Genomic DNA, 26,680 nt, shown 5'->3' with positions numbered 1-26,680 from the left:
GTTGTCTAGAAACCTTTGCCGTTGAGGCGTATAGAGAGGCTACACAGAACTCAAGATTTTTCCGCCTAAACTTGCTCAGAGGTCTTATCTAAAAGTTGTTTTTACCAACAAACAAATGCCGTTCACTGGAAACACATGAATTACTAGGCAGCTTAAGAACCTTGCAAACAAGCCTTTGGAATTCTAAACTTCAAAACTCGCCAGTGTACATACAAACATAGATAAGAGTAGAGCTAGAGAATGCGCTCAGGATCAGTCTATACATATTGATAAGAGATGTAAACAAAAAACAGACAAGAAAACGATAACAAAATACATGGGTTAGTACAACCGTTTTCTGTATAGCTGTGGTGTTAATTCATGTTTTGAGCCCAAAATAACTTGAGTAATAAGTTAAGACAAAATGTGAAAATGTCTACATTCCAGTTCAAACTAGATTGTGTTCGTCACGTCACACAAAACCCCCCCATCGACCCGATAGGGTCAATCTGCGAAGGCTGAGATTGCATACCTGGGAATGTTAGAGTCCTTAAGCGTATTCATGTCATGGTGTTTTCTTTTATGAGCCCCGAATAACTTGAGCAGGAAGAAGTGAGACCGCCTCCAATCTTGATCCTTGTCCAACACACGTGCTCGGAGTTTGTTCATATTAGAAAAGGCAAAAGTCAATCTATAAGAAGCCGGAGATCGCATTCCTTGACATGGTTTAGCCTCGTGATTATATTCACTCGTTATATGAGCCACAAACTAACTTACTTGAACTGAATATGATAGAAAATCGCCCGTCCCTGACTAAACGACCGTCCGTACACTCTCAAAGGCCTTACCACTATCTTACCACGGGGTTGACACAGAAGACTGGGAACGAGTAGCAAGGAATGCCTGACTATTTTAAAACCAGGCTAAATATAACAGGAATGGCTCCGGATTTTGATTCGAGTAAAAATCTATGTTATTTTGTTAAAAATCTATGATAAAACGCTGTAGTTTACAAACTCTTCGGAGCTCGACATTTCCGAAACGACTTCGGTAGCGCTTCGACTGCCGAAGGTGTCCTATTGTTCTTTCAGCAAATCACAATCCGGAGCCATTCCTTTTAGCCGCAAGTCAGGGCGGCGGGAAAAAAAATACGGCTTTTGATTAGGCATATGTAGATTGAGTAACTTTTAACGTTTTGGGCAACTTATCGTAGGACCGGCAACCTAGGGCAACTGTTGCCTTCCCTGGCAACTTTTGAGCAACAAATTGCTATAAAATCGATTAAAAACATCAAAAAGTTCATCTAATGGTCCTGGACAGTCCTATAATAGCCACTGTCCTTGACAGCGGCTATTATAACGGGCGTTTAAATATCCAGTGGTTATATCGAGGTTGCAAGGCACGCTGGGGCAACTCTTATTAAACCAACACAAGCGCATCGATCTCTAGAAAACGTAAAATCCGCGTGAATGAAGGAAAAAACAGACAACGAAGGAGCTGTCCATCCACCTGGCATTTTGTAGCGGAGAAAGGTAGTTTACGTTGCAACGGGTGTAGCGAGACGTGATCGATCAGTATAGGCTGTAAACTTTATCACTGCCTAAAGAGTCATTGAGTATATTATATACGATGTAGATACTGTATTTATAAATACAGTATAAAATTGAAATAACATGATGCTTATCCAAGTGAACCGTGGGGGGGGGGACTCTTACCATGTCGATCTGTTAGGGATGCTCGTCGTTTTTTAGGGGTCAAAATCGGGCCTCAGGTGTTATTTAGGGAGTATCCTAAAAAAAAAATAGGCTCTAATAATTCTCTTAGAATTGGTATTTTTTATGGCTTCTGGGTTATTTTTTTAGTGTAGCAATTTTTGGTGTGCCGGTATTTTTTAGGGGTATTTTTCGAATTTCCCGACGAGCATCCCTATTACTTTTACCCTGAAGAACCCCCCCCCCCCCCCCTTTCCCCCCGGGGCAATTGAACTTTGACTACTTAGAAAATTTACTAGAAATTTTTTTAGTTAAAAGAGATTGATTGACAAGTGTATTTATATTTTAATGATTAATTAAACATATTCTAATGATTGGACAAATATTTAATGAAATTGTTGAAATAAAAACAAGAAAACCAGTATGTTTTGGGCATTTATCTAGAACAAACGGCACTTAAGAGCGAGCAACTTTTCTACTTCTGTCGGCAGCTTTTGGATATATTAGCAATTTTTGGCCATATTTTCAAGCAACTTTTCCCAAATTTACTAGCACAATCTACACATGCCTACTTTAATTTAAAGCACACTTACAGTTACGTCAAGCATAACAGTTATCCTAAACTTAATGATTTATCGCTTCACCCCTTGCCGGTGCCTTGTCTCCCGAAAACCCTTGTCCCTTGGAGATGCGTTTTCTACTACAGAAGTTTGTTCTCTACATACCGTGGACTTTTCACACCGAACAGTCCATTCATGCCTTGAAGAGCTTGCTTCTTATTGTTTGGATCTGAAGCTGAAGCCTGTAGCTTCCAAAAGGTGAAAACCCGAAAAGAATAATTCTTGTTTTTATGTCTGGAGGGCTATTAAAAGCAACATTTTTCCCTCCAAGGTCTGTTTGGTATCTTGTCGTCTTTATTCACTCTTTTGCAGTTTTTAGTTGACCGTGTGTTTCTTGTTTACCCGCCTTTTTGAAATCGATCGATAAATCGATATTCTCGCGAAAGCGAAAGTTTATTTGTTTTTTCGTCATTTCTATTTATAAAAGCCATAAAATAAAATTCACCTTGCTTTTCAAAAATTATAAGGAAATACAACACAAACAACGAAAACAGTATTTTACAAAATCAAAACAGCGCGCGTAGTGCATGCGCGAGCGCATGCAACCGGTGCAGCGCGCGCTGGTACACGAAAATTGAAAACTTTAGCTTCAAAACCCTGCAGTCTTCTGTAATTTTTTTGTGTGCTTTGTAAAGATGGAAAATACATTTAATATAAAAGATTGAGAACAGAATTTCTAGAATTTGAATCAAGGTTCGTCTCTGCAAGGATTGTGTGAATGACGAATCCCGTGGATTTACCAATAGCTAACAACTAATCAGAAAGTGAGACTATCACAGGTAACCCAAGCACTCGGTTTGCATTCTAGTACGCAAGAGAATTTGTATAGTAATAAAACAATAAAAACTTTAAAAAAAAATAGACTTTCTAGTGGACTGACTTTAGTATTGTCTGTTTTTGGGATCTCTCCTGAGTATTATGGGCCCATTTTACTCTTTTCGACGTCTCTCGTGTTATAGGGGCGGTGAAAGGGAAACGTGTAAAATGGGCCCATAATACTCAGGAGAGATCCCAAAGAGACAATAATAAAGAGAGTCCAATATGAAGTCTACTTTCTTTCATTTTTTTATTTTTTCATCAATATACAAATTCTCTTGCGTACTAGGATACAAACCGAGCGCTTGGGTTACCTGTGAGATTACGCGCAAGTGTTGTAGAAAAAAGAATAAAACATTATGAAACATACCAACAATCGCTCCCAGAGGCCCACCTTACTCCAGACGAGGACATAATCAGATACTCCGTGATTAGAGAATAACGAGAAATCACCACCAATATCGTATCTATCTACAACATCTTGTAGAGAAATAGATATTTTTTTTGACAAAAAAAAAATCATGAAGGTGGTATCTTTACCTGAATGGCCTTCAAGTAAACATGGCAATCGGAATAGACGACACCAGTGCAAGATTACTAAAAACCGCTGCGCCTGCCTTTGCCAAGACTTACGCAAAGATGATTAATTTAGGAAAAAATACAAATTACAGTACATTAGTGTCAACCAATCAGAAAGCATGACTAAAAATAACAATTTTCCTAAAAAAATACATTCGAGACCACTATCATAATAGAAAAAAACTATTCAAGGGAATGCGTTCTCAGATTCTATTCTCTTGTTCACTAAAATAATAAATAGTCAATTCTACCCAACGACAAGAATTTACTTATAAGATGTTTGGCACTTCGCGTGCGTTAAAGTGTGAATAATTAATTTTCTAAACTGAAAACCGATTACTGTTGCTTGCGGTTCACACAATAGTTCCATCAACGCATATCTGTTGTCATTGGATAAATGATGTAAGACGAACGTATTTAATGAACAAGAAATACAAACTAAGAAAAAACAAACGAGAACTTTTTAACCAAATAATGACCACAAGTTCTACGGGATAGTTTTATGAAGTAAGTAAAACACGAGTAAAACAATTGAAGCGGGTTTTGCACAAATATTGTAAAAATGCATCGCCGATTATTGGGACCGCAAAGTTGGGGGGAGAATTGCTTTGAAAACGAGAGAAAAGCAGCTGTCAGAAGCTGGGTGCAGCGATTGAACCATCATTCCGACGCAAGAACCGAGAGAGAAAACCTTGATATTCTACCATCTATCAGACCTGCAACAGTTCCTATAGGATTTCGTAACGGCGACATCCATAAAGGCGGTATAGAGGTAGGCGTATCGTTACCAGCGATAACTAATTTGGCGTCAATGGAAAATAAAACCACAGATAAGAATCTTGGGGAAGGTTATCTGTTTAATCTAAAGCATTCTGGCTTGTACCAAGATGGGGAGAATAGTGATGATAGTATAAGTGTGAGCTCTGACACCTCGGTGAGGACTTGGCAAGAGTTGGTCGCGAGAGTGATAGCAGACGAGAACAGCCCCTACTACAAGGATGCCCTCGGCAGGTGTAATAAGGAGGTGATACAAGGGAATTCTAGTTTCGCTGGACGGAGAACAGTATACAGAGAAATGTCAAGCAAGAAGGGAAAGAGCAAGATGAAAAATCAACGGTATGAATGTAGTATCGTGTAGGAAGATGCACATTTTCTTTTTTTTTTTTTCATCATGTGTCAAAGTTAACGCTATTTGAAAACCTAGTTGACGCCAAGCCGTTAAACAAATGTGCGAACGAATGTAAAAGTGTGCATATAAAGGTGGAACATACTATCTCTTCTTAATGTATCTTGCACTTTAACAAGCCTTATTTTCTGCAGATACACCAGAAACGCGTTCCAGCCCCAAGCTGGTTTTAAAGATACTGATGGCACCTATGACCACTGCCCCAGAATGCAAGAAGACACATGGTGGGGGTACTCGGCAGACACACCAGGGAGGGAGGTGGCAGAAGCCCATACCGTTAGGGGCAGAAGCAGGAAGGAGGGGGCGGCGAGGGAGACTGAGGGTAGTAGCGACGAGGAGAAGTGGGCTGAAAACCGACTTGTCACGATCTACGAGGACAAGGGCAAACCAAACAGGAAAATTCCTCTTACATCTTACCGACGAAAAAGTGTTCTCTTTTCCAACAAGGTATGTATATTATCAGTTTCAACGATGGGATTCGAAGGGTCGAGGTGAGGAACAAAAATGTATAATTTAAGGAGCTCCGGTTTCTGTTATCCCCCTTGTCATCGTTACTATTTATTTATTTGTTTCAGCAAGAGTTAGCGGACTTGGCAGAAGAGCTCTGTAATTCCGCGAAAAGATTTTCCGCGTTTCCAGAGAAAATGTTAGAGTGGTTTACATTCAATTATTACCGTCTTATCGACGTCTTCAAACGATTTGACACAGACAACAGCGGCAAACTTAGCTACGACGAGTTCTTTCTTGGAATGCAAGACTTAGGTAAGTCACGGTCGGTCCTTACCCCACCCTACCCAACAGACAGACCCTTACTCCCATCTAAAAGACATACCTTTACCCCCAACTAACAGTCTTACCCTTACCCCACTCAACACACCCTTACCCCCACTCGACACACCCTTACCCCCACTCAACACACCCTTACCCCACTCGACACACCCTTACCACCACTCATCACACCCTTACCCCCACTCATCACACCCTTACCCCCACTCATCACACCCTTACCCCCAATCGACACACCCTTACCCCACACAACATACCCTTACCCCCACTCAACACACCCTTACCCCCACTCAACGCACCCTTACCCCACTCAACACACCCTCACCCCACTCATCACACCCTTACCTTACCCTAACCCTTACCGGTCCAAAAGAGACTGGGGTGAGCGCGAGAAACTTGTGATTTTCTAAAAACTCTATTTTCAAAATGGTGGCCTGTAAAATCGTATAAAACACGAATTCCTCCAAGATTACCTGGAAATGCTCGACGTACATAGCTCTAGGGCGACAAAAAAAACCCGGAAAACTTCAAAATGTGGTATGTAATGTCCTGATAAGGAATTGACCGGGTGAGCTAGAGAACCGACAGTTTTCAAAACAAGATTGATTGACATAAACCCACAGACACACCACTAACCCACCCCACAACCCATCCCACACACCAGCCCTGTTTACAACTGATTCGCGTAGAAGCCGGCCCTGCCAATGTCGGAACCTTCGTCTTGAAAATTTGGGCAGTGTTGCAGAAAAAAAAATGAAAAAGGGCAAAGAAATAGAGAGATTTGATATAGAATTACGATGTAATGACTACTTCTCAGATGTAAAAACTTCCATCTTTTATTTTACCATTGACAAGTTTTCGGATTGGTCGAAAACATCTTACAATTAAGAAAAGGACAACAAAATATGCAACCATTTTTTTTCTTTTACTAATGGCCTTAATTTCACTTTGGAATTTTAGCCTTTAAAAGGCTTAATTATGTTCTGGTTTTACTTTTAAAATATATACTAAAATTCGGATTTTCATACCATTTTTTTTTAAATCAAAAATTCAAAAGAAAAGATAGCAGCCTATTGGAAGTGATAGCAGATCTTGAAGGAAATAATCTTGAAACATGCATTGTTCCTTCGGATTCGCAAAACACTATTTGCTATGAACCAAAACATCAAAATGGAGCAGGTGTAAGCGCTCGCTCCACTTGATAAGATGGTTCCGTCCTATCCACACAGAGGATTCATTCCATAGGCACCTTTTGTATAGTGTTTAGCAATAACAGCGATTATAAAACATTCACAAGCGAAGTAAGGCCCGAAAGAATTAAAAGCATCACTCGATTCTTTTCCAGCTTTATAAAGGTGAGGCTAAACTCAACATGTATATAAAGCAGAATTTTTCCTGGTGATAAACTCTAATCAAGAGAATATTAGATACGCAAACTGGTTTTCGATTTATAAACAGACTATTAACCGAAAGTAAATAATGCACTTATTTTATTTTAATTAACCCTTTCTAAATACGATGCCTTGTAGCTCCGTTATATTTTTGTCATTTGGATAACGTTAAATAAAATTCACTAGTCGAACAGTATAGCAAATAAATTAATGAGAATTAGAAAGTATATAGCACTGTATTATTAATGCATTTACAACACTTTGAGAACTCTTTTGTTTTCAGGGTTTTTATTTTCTTTATATATAATGGGTGTCTCAAAAAGATTAATTAAAGTAACTTTCATTTTTCTGTTTAACAAAAAACTCGAGTGGATATTCCTAAGGTATTTACATTGCCTTGATCGTTTTTCATTTATCCCTAGTAGTGACTAGATTAAAAAAATAAAAGTTAATGTAGCTAATCTTAGCTATTGAACGCATTTTTAATATAAAATTCGAAATTTGATGTAAAAGCCCCACTTCTCCATACGATCTGAATTTTAATTTCTGGGAGACTACATAAGACCTCACGCGTTTGGGCACTGGACAAAACCGATAAACCCAGAACCAAGTGTACTATGGGCTCTTGTATAACCGTATTACCGCTGACCCAGTACCAAGTGTACTATGGGCTCTTGTATTAAACTCGGTCAGCACCCAGTACCAAGTGTACTAGGGTCTCTTTTAAAAACAGACAGATACCATGTGTACTGAAAATGTATACGTACAGGCCTTGGTATTCACCGCTGATCCTCTATCATATGAGTTAAAAATGGCTCTGATATTCACCGCTGACCCTCTTTTGCCTGTAATAGGGGCGCCGGTGACGATGACCGAGGCCTACATGTTGGCGATGTCACTCGACGAAGATAACGACGAGACGATTGATTACAACGAGGTCAGTAAGATCAAGCGGACGCTGCGAAATGGGGCCGTCGCTCGCAGGGTCTCCACAGACAAAGAAAAGGGTCAAGAGGGACTGGACTCTAGAGTCCAGTTACGACCGTGTCCAAACTGCGAGATTGGGATCTGGGAACCTGTTCTAAACGAGGCTCCAAGGTAAGTTGATCAGGTGGTCCATCCAATTGTGGGATATTTTTTAGGTTGACGGATACCACAGTCTGGATCAGACCTTGTCCTCCTTACTTATTACTGTTATTTCGGACTTTAAGCAGACCATGCTTAGAGCTTAATACCAAATTTGTTTTGCATTAGCGTACAAAGATGTCTGGATTTACGACGGGAACGTTCACCTTCCTCCACGATATACCGTGAAACCTGGGCTTTCTACGTTGAAATGTATATGGGATTCCATGTTTTCCATCGTTGTTTTAAACTCACTAATCGCCCAAAGGCAAATTATTTCTCTTATTAATCAGTCTTTGTGTTTGTTTATCGTTACAATACGAGATATAGTTCGAGAGAGGGATGGGTAGGCTTATCTGAAGCTGGGCGCTAAAAATGGACATTAACGGTCAAGCCTTTCCAGCGCAAAAAATGAAAAGCTTAAAACTCCAGGAGAAAAAAAGCATACTCCAAGATAATTGCTTGTTATTATTCCGTTCCTTGCAGATACATTTGTCTGCACTTGACAAATTTGGGACTACCATATAAGGACGCTTTCATTGGTCAGTTCACCACCCACGTGAAGTCAGACATAACCATATATGGAATAACACGGATTGTGAAGAGCGAGTTAGGGGGGTCAGCGGTAGATATCCGGATTTTGAGGAAAAAAGCTACGAAGAAAGAGCAGAGAGCGGAAACCGAAATTCTCGACCAAGGGCTGAAGCTACGGGATTGCGGGTACAGTGGCGGGACATCCCGAGACAAACCACAACACGTGGAATTGTTCTATGATTATGAGTACCCTAAACTAGATTGCCCGCTGCTACTCGCAAACTTTTACAAATAACACACGAGGCTCGGTGGCTGCGAGATGAGAGCTTGAAAGGGTTGTTGGGGAGGTGGTCCTGAAGGCAAGCCGAGGATTGATTTGTCCCAAACTAGGGATGCGCCTGACGGACACATGAGACATGTATCTATGGCAAGCAAATGACCAGATTACGACACGTGACAAGTAAATAACACGAGAATGTCACGTGATGGCCCGTAAAGGAGACATTCAACAGAAGACCAAACTCCTAAATCCTTTTTCATTCAATGTCTTTGTTGGTGAATAGTACTACGCGCTGCCTGGGTTATTCTACACCTGATATTTCGAAGATTTTCACGCTGTGGTCCGCGCTACAGCTGGCGAAATGCAAGCGACAGTCGTGCTTTGCGGGCTTCGGCCGCCAGCGCAACCGTTTCACAACAAGAGAGTGGTACCTGCGAAATACAGGTTAAGGAATAGTGTGGACAGAAGGAAGCAAACCCCCGCATTTAAACAAATAGGTTTTAACAATTAGGTTCGTAGCCAGGATTTGCAGCGAGGGTTTCCTCTCATTTACTGGGTGTCGGTGATGGCGAGGTCTTAGTAAGGCAAGAGTTGATAAAGTGTCGGTGATAGCGAGGTGTTAGTAAGGCAAGAGTTGATAAAGTGTCGGTGATAGCGAGGTGTCAGTAAAACAAGATTTGATAAAGTGTCGGTGATAGCGAGGTGTCATAAGGCAAGAGTTGATAAAGTGTCGGTGATAGCGAGGTGTCATGAGGCAAGGGTTGATAAAGTGTTTGTGTTAGCGAGGTGTCATAAGGCAATAGTTGATAAAGTGTCGGTGATAGCGAGGTGTCATAAGGCAAGAGTTGATAAAGTGTCGGTGATGGCGAGGTGTTAGTAAGGCGAGAGTTGATAAAGTGTCGGTGATAGCGAGGTGTCATAAGGCAAGAGTTGATAAAGTGTCGGTGTTAGCGAGGTGTTAGTAAGGCGAGAGTTGATAAAGTGTCGGTGATAGCGAGGTGTCATAAGGCAAGGTTTGATAAAGTGTTTGTGTTAGCGAGGTGTTAGTAAGACAAGAGTTGATAAAGTGTCGGTGATAGCGAGGTGTCATAAGGCAAGAGTTGATAAAGTGTCGGTGATAGCGAGGTGTCATAAGGCAAGGTTTGATAAAGTGTTTGTGTTAGCGAGGTGTTAGTAAGGCAAGAGTTGATAAAGTGTCGGTGATAGCGAGGTGTCATAAGGCAAGAGTTGATAAAGTGTTTGTGTTAGCGAGGTGTCATAAGGCAAGGGTTGATAAAGTGTTTGTGTTAGCGAGGTGTCAGTAAGGCAAGGGTTGATAAAGTGTTTGTGTTAGCGAGGTGTCATAAGGCAAGAGTTGATAAAGTGTTTGTGTTAGCGAGGTGTCATAAGGCAAGGGTTGATAAAGTGTTTGTGTTAGCGAGGTGTCATAAGGCAAGGGTTGATAAAGTGCTTGTGTTAGCGAGGTGTCATAAGGCAAGGGTTGATAAAGTGTTTGTGTTAGCGAGGTGTCATAAGGTAAGGGTTGATAAAGTGTTTGTGTTAGCGAGGTGTCATAAGGCAAGGGTTGATAAAGTGTTTGTGTTAGCGAGGTGTCATAAGGTAAGGGTTGATAAAGTGTTTGTGTTAGCAAGGTGTCATAAGGCAAGGTTTGATAAAGTGTTTGTGTTAGCGAGGTGTTAGTAAGGCAAGAGTTGATAAAGTGTCGGTGATAGCGAGGTGTCATAAGGCAAGAGTTGATAAAGTGTTTGTGTTAGCGAGGTGTCATAAGGCAAGGGTTGATAAAGTGTTTGTGTTAGCGAGGTGTCAGTAAGGCAAGGGTTGATAAAGTGTTTGTGTTAGCGAGGTGTCATAAGGCAAGAGTTGATGAAGTGTTTGTGTTAGCGAGGTGTCATAAGGCAAGGGTTGATAAAGTGTTTGTGTTAGCGAGGTGTCATGAGGCAAGGGTTGATAAAGTGTTTGTGTTAGCGAGGTGTCGTAAGGCAAGGGTTGACAAAGTGTTTGTGTTAGCGAGGTGTCATGAGGCAAGGGTTAATAAAGTGTTTGTGTTAGCAAGGTGTCATAAGGTAAGGGTTGATAAAGTGTTTGTGTTAGCGAGGTGTCGTGAGGCAAGGGTTGACAAAGTGTTGGTGTTAGCGAGGTGTCAGTAAGGCAAGGGTTGATAAAGTGTTTGTGTTAGCGAGGTGTCATAAGGCAAGGGTTAATAAAGTGTTTGTGTTAGCGAGGTGTCATGAGGCAAGAGTTGATAAAGTGTTTGTGTTAGCGAGGTGTCATGAGGCAGGGGTTGATAAAGTGTTTGTGTTAGCGAGGTGTCATGAGGCAAGGGTTGATAAAGTGTTTGTGTTAGCGAGGTGTCATGAGGCAAGGGTTGATAAAGTGTTTGTGTTAGCGAGGTGTCGTAAGGCAAGGGTTGATAAAGTGTTTGTGTTAGCGAGGTGTCATAAGGCAAGGGTTGATAAAGTGTTTGTGTTAGCGAGGTGTCATAAGGTAAGGGTTGATAAATTGTTGGTAATAGCGAGGTGTCATAAGGCAAGGGTTGATAAAGTGTTTGTGTTAGCGAGGTGTCATAAGGCAAGGGTTAATAAAGTGTTTGTGTTAGCGAGGTGTCATGAGGTAAGGGTTGATAAAGTGTTGGTAATAGCGAGGTGCCCGTAAGGCAAGACATGGCTGCATACAGAGCTTGGTACACTGTTAACAAGAGTGTGCATTTCATTTGCTTTGTGATTTGGAGATCGTTAACGCATTCGTTTTGTTTTCACGCCTGCTGTAAGATCTATGGAAAGCATGGGAAGTAGAGAACGCAATCACGCATCACGCATCAATTTTCAAAAGGATACTCAATCGATACTTCAGCTACCCAGTGCGCAGGCGCAGATGAAATATCCGCTGACCAAGAGTACAGCATGATTCGGCCCGACTCTAAGCCGACCGCGGCCAAGTACCTATTGAAAAAGATACGGGTTTAGAGCTTGCATGAATGGAATGGAATGGAATACATGTTTTGAAAAGTGTAGAATTAAAAAGAAAAAAAGGAATTGCCTCCACATTTATAATAAAGCAAGTATTGCAAATATTTACTATCATTTTAAATAGTATTTCAAAATTATCATAACTATGGAAATGGGCGCTTTGACGCGAATAAGGACTATATATTAGGGGGAAGACAACCATCAGAAAAGATTCCTTTACAAATTATCAACCATTTAACAGCCCGATATCGTATACATATGAGTTTATGTGACACAAAAAATTAGGTTCTTTTTACCGTGCGTTCTTTAGTGCGCATGGCGCTAAGTCTACAGCGGTTGCAGGCTCGCCGACGTCCAGTGGACTGGACACTGGTACCCAGGTCTCTTTATCTGCAGTGTTGTCAAGTCCCCACATAATCACCTTGGACAAAGAGAGTATCCAATGGCGCATAATACTCGAGAATAATTTGCAACTGAAAGTTACTGGGTCCTCTTTACTTCAAGTCACTTGTTGAACATATACCTTCTGCTGGCTGGTTATAAAACCATTGCAATGCTTCCCCGTCCTCCCTTCCAATGGTCCTCAAACCCCTTTCTGTGAACCCTCGAGCACGCCCTTATTGATATTGCTTATTGATTTATGGAGCACCTATCGTAGCAACCCGTACCCCATCACGCAAAGCCCTTTCTCTGTCCGCAAGGCAAACACCGATACTTGGTGTGATTATTCACCTTCTCTGTACAGAAGTATTTATGGTGGTCCTTTGCCCCTCCGTCCCTCTCCCTCCCTCCCCCTTTTCATCTCCCTCCCCTTCCCCACTTCCTCTCCGTCCATCCGTCCTTCAGTCTCTCCCTCTTCCTCTCCGTCCGTCGACCGCCTGACACTAGCAAAGGATGACTGACCTTTTTATCTCTGGACGCTGTTATGAAGTATTTATCGTCATGACTCCAGGAACATGACCAAATGATCCTGCTGTGCTGCTTGGGTTTGGGTAACGTGCTGCTATGCGAGACGAGCTGGTACAGAGGCCCTGCCACACAACGAGTAGATCACTCATAACAGGGACGTTTTATATCGTGAAGCGACTTTGGCGTCACCATAAAAGCGTGACCGTTACCTGAGTTGTTACCCAACGTGACCGTTATTTGTGGCGTTACCCGACGTGACCATTGCCTGAGGCGTTACCCTATGTGGCGTTACCCGATATGACCTAACATCAGGCAATGCGTGAATGCGTAACGTGGGGTTCGGAAAGTTTAACCTGAGATGAGCCGAATGTATAAGTGACAGCGTAGCCTAAATAACGTCACCTACCATCGAGGTCATCCTGTCTTAGCCGAAACACAGCCCAGGAACGATCACGTGAGACAGAGAGTATACGCTGCCCAGAGTGACTGAAGGCGATTTGTGTAACGGTGAGTGAGTGACCTGGTAAAGAGCAGACTTGCTTCCATATGTTTGCGTCCCACAGAATAACGCATGCGTGTTCAGGTTTTGTCGCCTGAGGAAGAAAGGGAAGAGACAAAGCTGCTCAAAATACTTAGTCTATTCCGAGTCACTCCTCGTTGTCCGAGCCGCTGCCGAATCACTCTTTCCGAAATGGTTCCAATTCACATTACTTTTTATTTCAAATCACCTTCCTTGGCATGAATGACTGAAGTTAATGTGTCATATTGGAGGGTAAGATTCGTCTCTTTGTGGCAAATAGCTAGCAAGCATATACCTATTTCAAATAAGGTTGCACTCTAAAATCCATGTGATTGTTTATTATAAGTTATACCATGGCGCGAGGGTCCCGATGCCGCAGGCGGAGGCGGTGAAGATTTTTAATAATCATCTCACTGTTTGAAGGGATACATGTTATTAATCCCTAAATACCCCGAGTTGCCATGGTATCAGTTTATCGCCGAGGAAAAAAAACAGAAATTACGAGTGGTGTCAGGTTGTTGGAGTACCTTACAGGGACCATTTCAGTACCGGGCTTAACCTTACAGGGACCATGTTAGAACCGGACTTTACCTTACAAGATGTTGCCAGCAGAGATCCATCAGGGCTTGAAGCCACGCAGAAAATCTCATAGCCATGTCCATACCTGAACAACAGAAGGCCCATATAAGGTCGTGTCCGTAACTAAACAACACGCTTAGGCCTATATACCTAAGGTCATGCTCTCACCTACAAAACACGATTAGGCCCATATAAGGTCATGTCCGTAACTAGATTAGGCGCATATAAGGTCATGTTCGCACCTAAACAACACGATTAGGTCCATATAAGGTCATGTTCGCACCTAAACAACACGATAAGGCCCATATAAGGTCATGTCCGTAACTAAACAACACGATGCTTCATATACGAACTTAAGTCACAACACCACCCGATATTATGAGCATTGAATGTACAACGAGCTGTTAGGCTATTAAAAAACAACGTAAAGTTGTTGGTGACTGGTAGCGCTGGGTAATAGATGTATAGTTTAAGTGTAAATTGACAGCTGGCTAGACACTAAACAGGCAATAGCCTCAAAAAGTCTAAACTACAATCTACACCTAAGCGTGGGTTGCTAGAGGCCAATTATGGGAGGCTTTGGTGCTTTATTTGTGGGACAGCTAAATGTATATCAGCAACAGTAGCGTAGTAGAGTGAAAAAATAGGGTAAGCTGGTTCACCATTTGTGTTTAGCGATTGCGGTGGGCATTTTTTATAGAGTCGTAAAAAGTCACGGGGATCGTTCCTTGATCGTTTTAATAATCATGGTATCAAGACATAACCATTACTTGGTATCTTTACTTACAGTTTCTGCGCTTCTGGCCATAAAGTGTTCTGAAGCAGGACGTCTTCCGTGGGTGGCACTAAATAAAAATACAAAAACAAGCAATAAGGCCTTATTCAAAATTGCGGTGTTGCATTGAATCCTGTATTTTTCTTACTCTGGGCTTCCTTCTTTATCGTGCAACTGAGAACCGACCCTACCTATAGCATTTAAAACCGAAAAATATTTGACTTTTATAGAAAAAGACTGCATACAACACCACTGACCTGATAAAACCATCGGCGTAAAGGGGGCGGGTTCCTCGCTGGCAAACGCAGACGTATTCACTGAAAGGTTGGAGTCGGCGGAATGCTCCTTTGTAACACCTACATCACCTAAAATACCATTGCAGCCTAGAAGTTAACATTTGAATTTGACTCTGAAACGGGAAAAGCTGGAATGAAGGTACTTTTGTTATACGCTGTTGCAAAACCAATACAGAAATGGGGAAGTAACATTACCCATTATACTACAGTTTGAAAAATCTAGAAGAATGATTAAAAAGTATAATTCATTTAGTTGGCACGCAAGATTACAGGATACTCAAAAAAGGTGAGAAAAATCGAGAATAAAGTCATTTGAGCATTGCAGAACAAAGTATCATGATCTTCACAGAGTGAAGTTGAAATCGGTTGTAACTAATGACTTTTATTCAGGAAGGTAATTCTTAAAGACACAGAGGTCTTTGAGGTCACTTACAAAAGGGTCTTTGTAATGCAATTTCTATGGCCACAAGATGCCTATAACATGTCTATGTCTATGCAAATAAGTCTAAAATTCAATTACGTTTTCTAAGAAAAGACCGGAGGGGTGTGTGTGCACCCCGCTACGCGCATTGGCCATAAAATGATATTGATAAGGACATTTGTGGATCGCTTGAGCACACTAACCTTCAAACACAGCCTTATTTGATAATCCTAGCGCAGGCACACTAGCACCGAGCGGAAGCTCGATGTTTTCCTGGAAAAGAAGACAAAGCAACAGCGCGAAACCTTAACAAACCATGTACAACTGGCAAACAAGAACTTAGCTCACACTTTTATGCAACAACGTTCTCGCTTGAAAAGAACTACCATACTCTAATCATCTCATAAAAATTATCTTGAATTAAAATAAATGTTTTGACACATCACGACAACTGAAACGTTTCCAATAACTTTTGGCTTACTTACCAAACAGCATCCTGATAACCAAAGAATGGATTTAACACATTGACCCCTCAACCGGTTTTTTGACAAATTTCAAATCGAACACGGAAAAACAGCAGAATCAACCCTCTCTACAAAACACGCAAAATTCCTCACAAGGGAAAGAGATCAGCAAAAACAGCTCAAGACACAAATAGATAACTTTGTTCTGATCCTCCAGGTCCCATTTCGATACCCATAAAACACAATATTCACTTGACATAAAAGATTTCAAAGCATTCTGGGAGATCCATGGAAAAGTTTACGAGGGGAGGGCCAGTCAACACTCCCTAAAGTGAGACGGTCTTTTATAAGTCTTTTTACCTCAAAGCCAAACAAATAAATTCTAGGTCATACAGACCCAGAATAGCAGTGCAAACAATTTTGGAATCAGTTTGGTTTCAGGAAAAGACAGCATTTAGGAGAGCTGTGGTGATTGTTCGATTTAGCACAGCGACGAAGGATTAGAGATGGGACGGCAAAGCATTGTTGGAAAGTTTGGATACCGCTGATTAGATGTAGCTCAAAAATAGCCAGGAGTCAATGTGTTAAAGTTTGCAAAAACTGCAACCACCGTATCAGCCTCCAAACAACGATCGTAGAGTTTCTGAGAGTTTCAAGAGCTGTTGTGGTACTTACCATATCAGCCTCCTGGACACCACACAATGACTGGAAGTTTTCAATAACTAGAGGGTTTCTATGAAATGTCGTGCTACTTACAATATCAGCCTCCTGGACACGGAACAATGACTGAAAGTTTTCAATAACTAGTGGGTTTCTATGAAATGTCGTGTTACTTACCATGACAGCCTCCTGGACACCACACAATGACTGGAGGGTTATTAAGAACTGCTGTGGTGCCTTGAATACGCGCACGACCTGTAGCCAATCACATAACTATCCATCAAGCGACATAATGGAGAGTGACAGAGAGTCATAAGAGCGTCGAGTGTCGGTACCACCACGACCACAAAACAACCTTCAAAAGGGAGGTGACACATTATTTATTATAGTTATTGTTGTTAAGTTATGGTACGTGTAGGTTTCTCGCCGCATCTTTTAGTGTCGGACGTTAATGAATCGCGGTATCTCTTACAGCTGATTTACACAGCACGATTTAGGTGTATGCGAAAGCACTAAAAACCGATTCGTAGAGCGTAAAGCAGCCTACGACTTCGCTGCAATGCTCGACTACGAATGTCGTAGTGTGTAATTTTAAGACTAAGACATGTCCTAGGCAGGTCGCATACGACTCGTGCTGTCTAGATCAGCCTTTAGGGATCTTATTCAGCAGCATTTACAGTAGCCTCATGCTATCCCTTTTTCGGTCACATTCTCTGAATCGTAGAAATGTAAACACTTTACATGCTTTTGAAGTTAAAACTTAAGAAGCCTTAGAACACCCTTCAGAATTGTCTTTATCTTTAAGGGCATTTCATATGCACCTTACACGCCAATTTAGGTCCAGACCTTTACATTTTTGATGAGTATCTTCATACCAAAATGGTAGAAGCCCCACTGGGGATGGAAGATGTAAAAATGGTTACCTTCTCCTCTGCACCTGACGCCAAGGTGTATCTGTTCAGCATAGTAACACACTGCATGTCATAGCCATGGACCTGGGGCCGACCAATCTCGTGCCACGTGGTCTGAATCCACACAAAAGGCTTAGTCAGGGGCGCCGAAAGGGGAGGGGCAGGGGGGCGCCACTTTTCTGAGCAGATGTTCCTTTATATGAACTTTTTTTAACCAATGGGTTTCAACCGGTTCATATGCAACAAATTTGTTGAACTGTTAAAAATCCCGTGCATAAAAACCTAGGGTTTCCCTCGCGTTCTTAAAAATAGCGCCTGTCGCACTGTAACTGAGCCAGAGACCATATATTTTAGCTTTGCCGATAAAGCAGCACAGCAAGTACAAAAGTTGGTAAAGAATATAGAAACTGCTGACGAGGCTATAGTGCCATTAATTAAGAGCACCACAGAGGTCACTGTCAACAGTGTTCGAAGCCCTCGGATTCTTGTGGATTAAGAGATGACGTCACCTGGTGTCCAGACCTCCTCCATGGTGCATGAAGTCGGGTCGTCTGGTCACTACTGACGCTCAATAGAAACTGGCCTTCCCTGGGTTCCCAGCAGATGTCCTTAGAGAAAGGGATGAACGTGCATGTTTCTACAAGAGTCTTGTGGATATTTGTACATAAATAAACAACCGACAATAACCACATCCCCTGGGTCTTCTCATTCTATCAATTTAAAATGGTGGCTGAATCACAGAGATTCTGATCATAAAAAAATAAAACACGCAGTTAACACAAAGTACTGAAGCTTTTGTTGTGAGGTCATAATGGTTCCCCCTCAAAAACCAGTTGAGCTTTCAATGTGCAACATTTCTACAAAGCGAAAATGCCAAAGAGCTTTGTGAGCCATGGACTATTTTAGAAAGATTGCAAATCTTGTTTTCAAAACATGAGTCATTGTCTCAGCGCATTGTTTACCACAAGATATCAACTGACTTTACCTGCACCGGAGCGAAATGGCCTCCAATAGTTACTCCAGGACGCCATGAGTTATTGCTCTATGAATAAATATATCAACGACACAAGGGGCAATCATAAGTACAATTAAAATGAATTATTCAACGACAATTAAAATATCGTAGTGCAATCAATACATCAAACCTGCTCAGATGATTCATTTGTCCAAAGGTGAAAAGCTCCCTGGAAGCTGTGTCCAAGTACTGTCCTTGCATCTGGGCTGAACATCCCTCCGTAGAACCCTAACGTTGTCCCGCCCACACCCCCAACTCGCATCTGGCATAGTGAAATAAATGTCTCAAAAACAAATTGTGATGTTTAAGTCTTTTTTTAACCTATGTAGCAAGCGTTTCCGTTAGGTTTTATGGAAATAGAAACCAAAGGTATTAGTGGAAATAGAAACCAAGCAAATAATGTGAGGAAGAGACAAGGGGGAGTTCTCAGACATTAAGTTTTGCTGAAGAGGGGTCAGGCATCTTATCCATCCATAATTTATACCGTTTCAATCCATATACCAGTATCAGGGTCTGGTTGCCAGATCACGAGAGACTTGTCCAGAGAGGCAGAGAGAAGGCACATGGGCTGAGTAAAAGTGCCATCAGCTGGAAATGAAATGACACAATCATCCACGCTACACATGATCCTTGCTCATCAATGTTCAGTCATCAGTGGCATACAAGATGTGCTCTCATCAATGGCACTCTACCTTGTTTTTGTGGAGGTTGCCACTGAACACCATATACAATATCTTCATGGCCAGATAATACTGACTCTAATACCACAGAAAACTCATTTATTGCCTCTGAAATAAAAAAAAGGTTTTAAAAAGAGTTTTTCTAATCAACTAAGAATTCTGACATCAATATAGTCTGCTGTTTTGAGTGTGGAAATGAAAAGATAGTAATGTGAAAGTTAACTCTTTGAACACAAAAAATAATATTGAACTGTCGAGTGCTACCATATTTACGCACATGTATTATATGCAACTTGATGTTTTAGGCCAATTTGCAGAAAGTACATGACAAGTACATGACAAGTCTAAATGTATAAAGGTTGCACTCAGAGAATCAGTGTATCGTAACCCACAGTGCTTCAAGGAAATAAGCAAATAAGTGTGAATACAATACAAATACTGGTTTCAAAAGCTCTAGAATTCTTGTTTATGTTTTTTTGATCATTCTAATGACGTTCAGATACAAGGATTCAGTCGTTTATAGGCTACCCATGAACCACCGTGTGTTACGGCACATGGATTATCGGATGTAACCTTTTTTTGAAATAGGTATATGGGTACACATATGGGTACATATACTTCAAAAGTATATATAGGTGGTCAAATTCTCACCATTATCTCTGACTTGAAAAAGGTTTGAAGTAAGCTTGAGCTCCCCAAATGGCTCATTAACATTTGCCATATGCTTTTGAGGGGAAATAGGCTGCTTTCCAGCAGATTGTAAAGAGATTCTCCATATTCGTATGAAGCAGTCTTGAGATGAAGAGGCAAGCAGCAAGTCACCTGAATCTAGATACAACAAGATGTACAGCAAAAAATATAAGAATGCCTTCAAGGCTGGTAAATAACAATTACTAATAATTTAATAATAATAATAACTATAGCATAACACAATAAAAATGGCAATATACAGAGAAATAACAATGACAATTTCTTAGCTAGCAAAGTACACATATGATAACAAAGCTGTTTCCACACACTCAGTTCATTCTACATGCCAGAAGCAAAAAGCAGGTTTTTTAAAGTGTTCATGGAAAAGGGGAACTGCATAAAAGTCATGAGCCACTAGGGGTGGCATAGATTAACAATAGTCACTATCACAAACCTTCCAGTGCAAACTCTGTGTCTCTGATCCAGTCGTCATGTCCAGAGAGACTTTGTACTTTGGAGAACTATATAAACGTTAAAAAGTAGATCATTATGAGAACAACTGTATACTACTTCGCATACTACTAAAGAATAGGTTGCAATTAATGATATCTCAAGGTGTAGAAACATGTCCATTGCCACCTTACCTTGCTTTCATTTTCAATAAAAAGATGAATTTTACAGTCTTCACAACCACATGCCAAAATGGGGACTGAAATAAAATCAAAACAAGGAAAGATCTATTAAGTTAGGGTAATTCATGTCAAAATGGTACATTTGTCAAGGTTTTCCAAAAAGCTAAAACAAAGAGCAGTATTGCGCCTTTACAGGCATGTAATTGCCAAAAAGTGTGAGGTAGACTGTGCATTTAGTCCGATGATAGCCACAATGTGCAAGGCAGATTGTGGGAACTAATCTCGAGTTCATTGGAAAAGCATCATTAAGCATAATTAGCAACATTAATAGAAGTAACAACAAAAATGACAACATTGCATAGGCAGAGAGAAGAACAACAGCAACAGAAGTAACAACGACAACAACAGCAACAGAAGTAACAACGACAACAACAGCAACAGAAGTAACAACGACAACAAAAGCAAAAGAAGTAACAACGACAACAACAGCAGCAGAAGTAACAATGACAACAACAGCAGCAGAAGTAACAACGACAACAACAGCAACAGAAGTAACAACGACAACAACAGCAGCAGAAGTAACAATGACAACAACAGCAGCAGAAGTAACAATGACAACAATAGCAACAGAAGTAACAATGACAACAACAGCAACAGAAGTAACAACGACAACAACAGCAGCAGAAGTAGCAACGACAACAACAGCAGCAGAAGTAACAATGACAACAACAGCAGCAGAAGTAACAACGACAACAACAGCAACAGAAGTAACAATGACAACAACAGCAAAAGAAGTAACAACGACAACAACAGCAGCAGAAGTAACAATGACAACAACAGCAGCAGAAGTAACAACGACAACAACAGCAACAGAAGTAACAACGACAACAACAGCAGCAGAAGTAACAATGACAACAACAGCAGCAGAAGTAACAATGACAACAACAGCAACAGAAGCAACAATGACAACAACAGCAGCAGAAGTAACAACGACAACAACAGCAGCAAAAGTAACAACGACAACAACAGCAGCAGAAGTAACAATGACAACAACAGCAAAAGAAGTAACAATGACAACAACAGCAGCAGAGGTACCATCAACAACAACAGCAGCAGAAGCGACAACAACAGCAGCAGCAACAGAAGTAACAACGACAACAACAGCAGCAGAAGCGACAACAACAGCAACAGAAGTAACAACGACAACAACAGCAGCAGAAGTAACAATGACAACAACAGCAGCAGAAGTAGCAATGACAACAACAGCAACAGAAGTAACAATGACAACAACAGCAACAGAAGTAACAATGACAACAACAGCAACAGAAGTAACAATGACAACAATAGCAACAGAAGTAACAATGACAACAACAGCAACAGAAGTAACAACGACAACAACAGCAGCAGAAGTAACAACGACAACAACAGCAGCAGAAGTAACAATGACAACAACAGCAAAAGAAGTAACAATGACAACAACAGCAGCAGAGGTACCATCAACAACAACAGCAACAGAACTAACAACGACAACAACAGCAACAGAAGTAACAACGACAACAACAGCAGCAGAAGCGACAACAACAGCAGCAGAAGTAACAACGACAACAACAGCAGCAGAATTAACAATGACAACAACAGCAAAAGAAGTAACAATGACAACAACAGCAAAAGAAGTAACAATGACAACAACAGCAGCAGAGGTACCATCAACAACAACAGCAACAGAACTAACAACGACAACAACAGCAACAGAAGTAACAACGACAACAACAGCAGCAGAAGCGACAACGACAACAACAGCAGCAGAAGTAACAATGACAACAACAGCAAAAGAAGTAACAATGACAACAACAGCAGCAGAGGTACCATCAACAACAACAGCAACAGAACTAACAACGACAACAACAGCAACAGAAGTAACAACGACAACAACAGCAGCAGAAGCGACAACAACAGCAGCAGAAGTAACAATGACAACAACAGCAGCAGAAGTAACAATGACAACAACAGCAACAGAAGTAACAACGACAACAACAGCAGCAGAAGCGACAACAACAGCAGCAGAAGTAACAACGACAACAACAGCAGCAGCAGAAGCGACAACAACAGCAGCAGAAGCGACAACAACAGCAGCAGAAGCGACAACAACAGCAGCAGAAGCGACAACAACAGCAGCAGAAGCGACAACAACAGCAGCAGAAGCGACAACAACAGCAGCAGAAGCGACAACAAGCTACCAGAGTATATTATGTCTAAAGCAACAACAGCAAAGCAGTAATAAAAACAACAAACTGCAATGGTAATATTGCAACATCAGAATCAACAATAATAATAACAACAACAAAAATAACAAAGCATATATCCAGATCCTACCAATAGTCTGGGGAAGAACTGTCAGATCAACTGTTAGAGCAAAACCAGAACCAAATGAAAGTGTTTGTAGACTTTCGAAGGAGCCTAAAAAATAGATTTATCACAATACAGTACTGTATATAAATAATGTATACTAAAGTATAGTCTATAAAAACATAAACATGACCTGGCATATGTATGGACTATACAAAATTGAAATAAGATACAGCAAGTTTATGATAGAAATATGACAAGTAAACAAAAAAGACCTTTTAGCATACAATTCTGTCTATACACCACCACACACACAACAACAGGATATTCTAGCTGTAGATTTCTCAAGAAGAGTCTGAGAAAAACATCCTGAGCCGTATATCACAATGTAATTGTGATTTATACAAAAATGTAAAAAATAAAAGACTTTGAGAAGCTTATTGCACTCCTTGTATCCAAGTTGCAGAATTAGGTATGAGGGAGCAGATACAACAGAAGTAATAATAATAATAATAATAATAATAATAATAATAATAATAATAATAATAATAATAATAATAATAATAATAATAATAATAATAATAATAATAATAATAATAATATTAATAATAATAATAATAATAATAGTAGTAGTAGTAGTAGTAGTAATAATAATAATAATAATAATACTCGTTTATTAGTCCTTGTAGCTAAGCTAAATCACAGGATTCCAAATAACTAATAATAAATAATAAATAAAGATTAATTAATACAATATAAAATAAAATAATAAATATAATACGTAGCAGCCACCTCACAACTCATGTCTGTCACAAAAAATGGTCAAAACAATGTTTTGTTAAGGGATGACAACCATTGAACCCAGAGAAAAAACTCAGAGCAAAAAACACAACCCATTTTGTTGGTACATACACTGGATCAAACAATGAGACAGGGTGGCAAGAGCATTGTAAGAAGCACATTTACTCAAAAGATAATCATGCAGATCATCTATCTTTAATGGAAAGAAAAAGACAAAAGATAGTACATAGACATGGACATGGACACATGGACATAGACATAGACATGCACATAGACGTAGACATAGACATACAGTAGACATAGACTAGCAATTAGGAAACCACTTTGACTTAAACTTGAGCGCTAGTTAAGACACACATAGAATACCATTAACATTTACCTTGTGGATTGGCTTTTTCCCAAAGTATAACACATATAGAATACCATTAACATTTACCTTGTGGATTGGCTTTTTCCCAAAGTATAACACATATAGAATACCATTAACATTTACCTTGTGGATTGGCTTTTTCCCAAAGTATAACACATATAGAATACCATTAACATTTACCTTGTGGATTGGCTTTTTCCCAAAGTATAACACATATAGAATACCATTAACATTTACCTTGTGGATTGGCTTTTTCCCAAAGTATAACACTTATAGAATACCATTAACATTTACCTTGTGGACTACTGGCTTTTTCCCAAAGTATAACAGAGCTGTCAGCTGAGGCTGTTGCTATCAATATCCTATTTGCTCCATCAGCATGTTTGATTGACATGGCAGCCACTGCATTAATCGCATTGGTATGTCCTTTTAATGTTGCTGATAGAATCCACTATAAGAATAACAATGTCTATGAACATTCCGTGACATGGTATACCATGTGCTTAAAATGTGTATGAATTATCAAGATCAGGTTAAACACAAAATCAAATAATCATAAGCAGTATAAAGTCACTGTTACACACTGTATAATAATGACATAATACACGAAACTTCCAGCATCCCACAGCCGAAAATGTTGTACAAAGATAATGATTTTACAAGTTTTCAGAATATAATGTATTTTTTAAAATTATATATAGAGATGATGTTGAAATTAACATGCATAAAACAGGAAATTTGAGAATTCAAAATCAATTTTAAAAGCTTTCAAAAAAATATGAAAATGTTTACCTTTGAAGGCACAAAATACCAAAGCTGCAGGCTTTAAAATTTCCTTGTAAAAACATAGCTTGGTACTATGTTAAAACATAGTATATTTTTTTTATAAATACTTTTAGTACTATGGCATAAATAAGCAGGATAGTCCATACAACCCAAAGAAATCATTCTGGAGAGGTTTTATTATATGATTATGCTAAGTGGAGTTTCAGAGCTTATCACGAATAATACAGTCTTTTTAAAAAAGCAAATAAGAAAGGCAGATTTGGAGAGAATTGAAAACTATGAACCATATTCTACTTACATTGTCATTTTCTTTTTTCCAAACAATAGCAGTTTTATCAGTTGAACCGGAGACCAATTCAACCTCAGGTTCTTTAAAACAACAGAAATGATACAATTGTACACAGTGTGATTTATTATGGCTGAATGGCATGCACACTAATATACTGTGATTTGTAAGAGCTAATGGACAGTAACTGGGGAATAATCAAGTGATAAATGGTCAATTGAGTTAACAACATTTGATTTACAGCCTGATATTTACCATGATGATTGTTTATCCATTTTACACAGTTCACTCTGTCTTTGTGGCCATTCAAGATACATTCTATTAATCCAGAAGAGTTTTCTTTCTAAAAATAAAACAGACCAAAAATATTCCACCTTTGTCAAGCAAAACATCTATAATATCACACACAACTAAGTGAAAAAACATTGTCAATGCAGCAGGGAATGGCAAATGGCAGTTCCAAGATCAAAGGCGTTTATTGGTACTAATCAATTGTGACTTACCCATGTAGCAACACACTTCTCTTTTAGGTACATCAACAATAGATTATTATTTAAAGGCATTGATGTCATTAATCCTGCATTTGGTTGAAATATAATGAGACCTACAGTATGAACATTTGCTGTTGGCAATGACAATGTTTATACACCTGTTGCTATAGTAGTGCATTGGTAGTGGTGTAAGCTACTATTATAGTATTGTATAGGGGAGTAATTTATTAAGTGTAAGGGTAAAATATCAGTGGCTGAACCCTATTCTCTGAGAGTACTGTATGTGTTTACAGGCACACAAAGGAATATGGTCTTGTTGATACATAAGGGAACACTCAAGCTCCTACAACAAAGAACAAGGTCTTACAGACACCTGAACTATTATGAGCTTTGAAGTTCCCTTCTCAACCTTCACCTACCACTTACTACCTTATAGTACCACAAAATGTACAGCCAGCAGCCACTGACCAAACAAATATTGTTTTTACCATCACCCACACACAGTGACAACCTCACTGCACAAGAAATGCGCCTTGCATGCTCACAACAATTTTCAAATATGAAGGAGGGGGCTTCCAAGAAGAAGAGTAAAAAGAAGAAGAAATTGTGGTCTTTCTCGGAAATTAGCATGATACACAGGGAATAACATGTTAAACTACCCAGATATATTTTCTGCAACCAAAAAAATCAAATTTTCAACCCCCCCACCCTCCAAAGAAAATCAAGGCTCACAAGTTCAAACAAAAAAATACGTTTACTTTATCCATAGATGAGTAACTCATAGCTGAACAAACACAAGAAGACACGTGGATAGAGGTGCACTGCAAAATCATGATTAACACTCAAATATACTCACATGAGGACGATAAAGCACCACTGAATTGCACCCTCCATAACCCACAAGTCCGTTCCTACCCCAGGCGGCACATAGAGAAGCTTTGTTACACGCTACACTCGTATATTCTACGGAGAACCGACTAGAACTCACAGTGCCGTCCACCATTTTGGATTTTTGGTACAAAATATTCAGGCGCTCCTTGTCATACATAGCCACAGGGTCCCCGAGCAAAAAAA

General features: G+C 40.0%; 2 protein-coding genes across 2 annotated transcripts; one reads left to right on the top strand and one right to left on the bottom strand.

Moving 5' to 3' along the window:
- Window positions 1-3,208: 3,208 nt before the first annotated feature.
- LOC5509242 lies at window positions 3,209-12,078 on the top strand. Its single transcript, XM_001629744.3, has 5 exons — window positions 3,209-4,822; window positions 5,027-5,339; window positions 5,468-5,654; window positions 7,924-8,167; window positions 8,681-12,078. Exons 1-5 carry the CDS (start codon window positions 4,269-4,271, stop codon window positions 9,021-9,023), a joined length of 1,641 nt encoding a protein of 546 aa, XP_001629794.1. The 5' UTR covers window positions 3,209-4,268; the 3' UTR covers window positions 9,024-12,078.
- Window positions 7,341-26,650, bottom strand: LOC116616184 (elongator complex protein 2). The gene is made up of 24 exons (XM_032378139.2): window positions 26,463-26,650; window positions 25,371-25,458; window positions 25,128-25,198; window positions 24,338-24,494; window positions 22,900-22,983; window positions 20,539-20,603; window positions 20,349-20,415; window positions 19,856-20,032; window positions 19,217-19,312; window positions 19,009-19,112; window positions 18,655-18,786; window positions 18,495-18,551; window positions 18,019-18,117; window positions 17,522-17,623; window positions 16,776-16,853; window positions 15,678-15,747; window positions 15,015-15,122; window positions 14,770-14,827; window positions 13,995-14,067; window positions 13,290-13,476; window positions 12,878-13,005; window positions 12,271-12,395; window positions 11,843-11,947; window positions 7,341-9,439 (listed from the first exon to the last, which is right to left on the bottom strand). Exons 1-24 carry the CDS (start codon window positions 26,607-26,609, stop codon window positions 9,310-9,312), a joined length of 2,508 nt encoding a protein of 835 aa, XP_032234030.2. The 5' UTR covers window positions 26,610-26,650; the 3' UTR covers window positions 7,341-9,309.
- Between the last annotated feature and the right edge of the window lie 30 nt (window positions 26,651-26,680).

Source organism: Nematostella vectensis, chromosome 6 (assembly GCF_932526225.1).
Source record: "Nematostella vectensis chromosome 6, jaNemVect1.1, whole genome shotgun sequence".
Classification (NCBI taxonomy): Eukaryota; Metazoa; Cnidaria; class Anthozoa; order Actiniaria; family Edwardsiidae; genus Nematostella; species Nematostella vectensis.
This window is presented reverse-complemented; position numbering and strand designations above follow the sequence as displayed.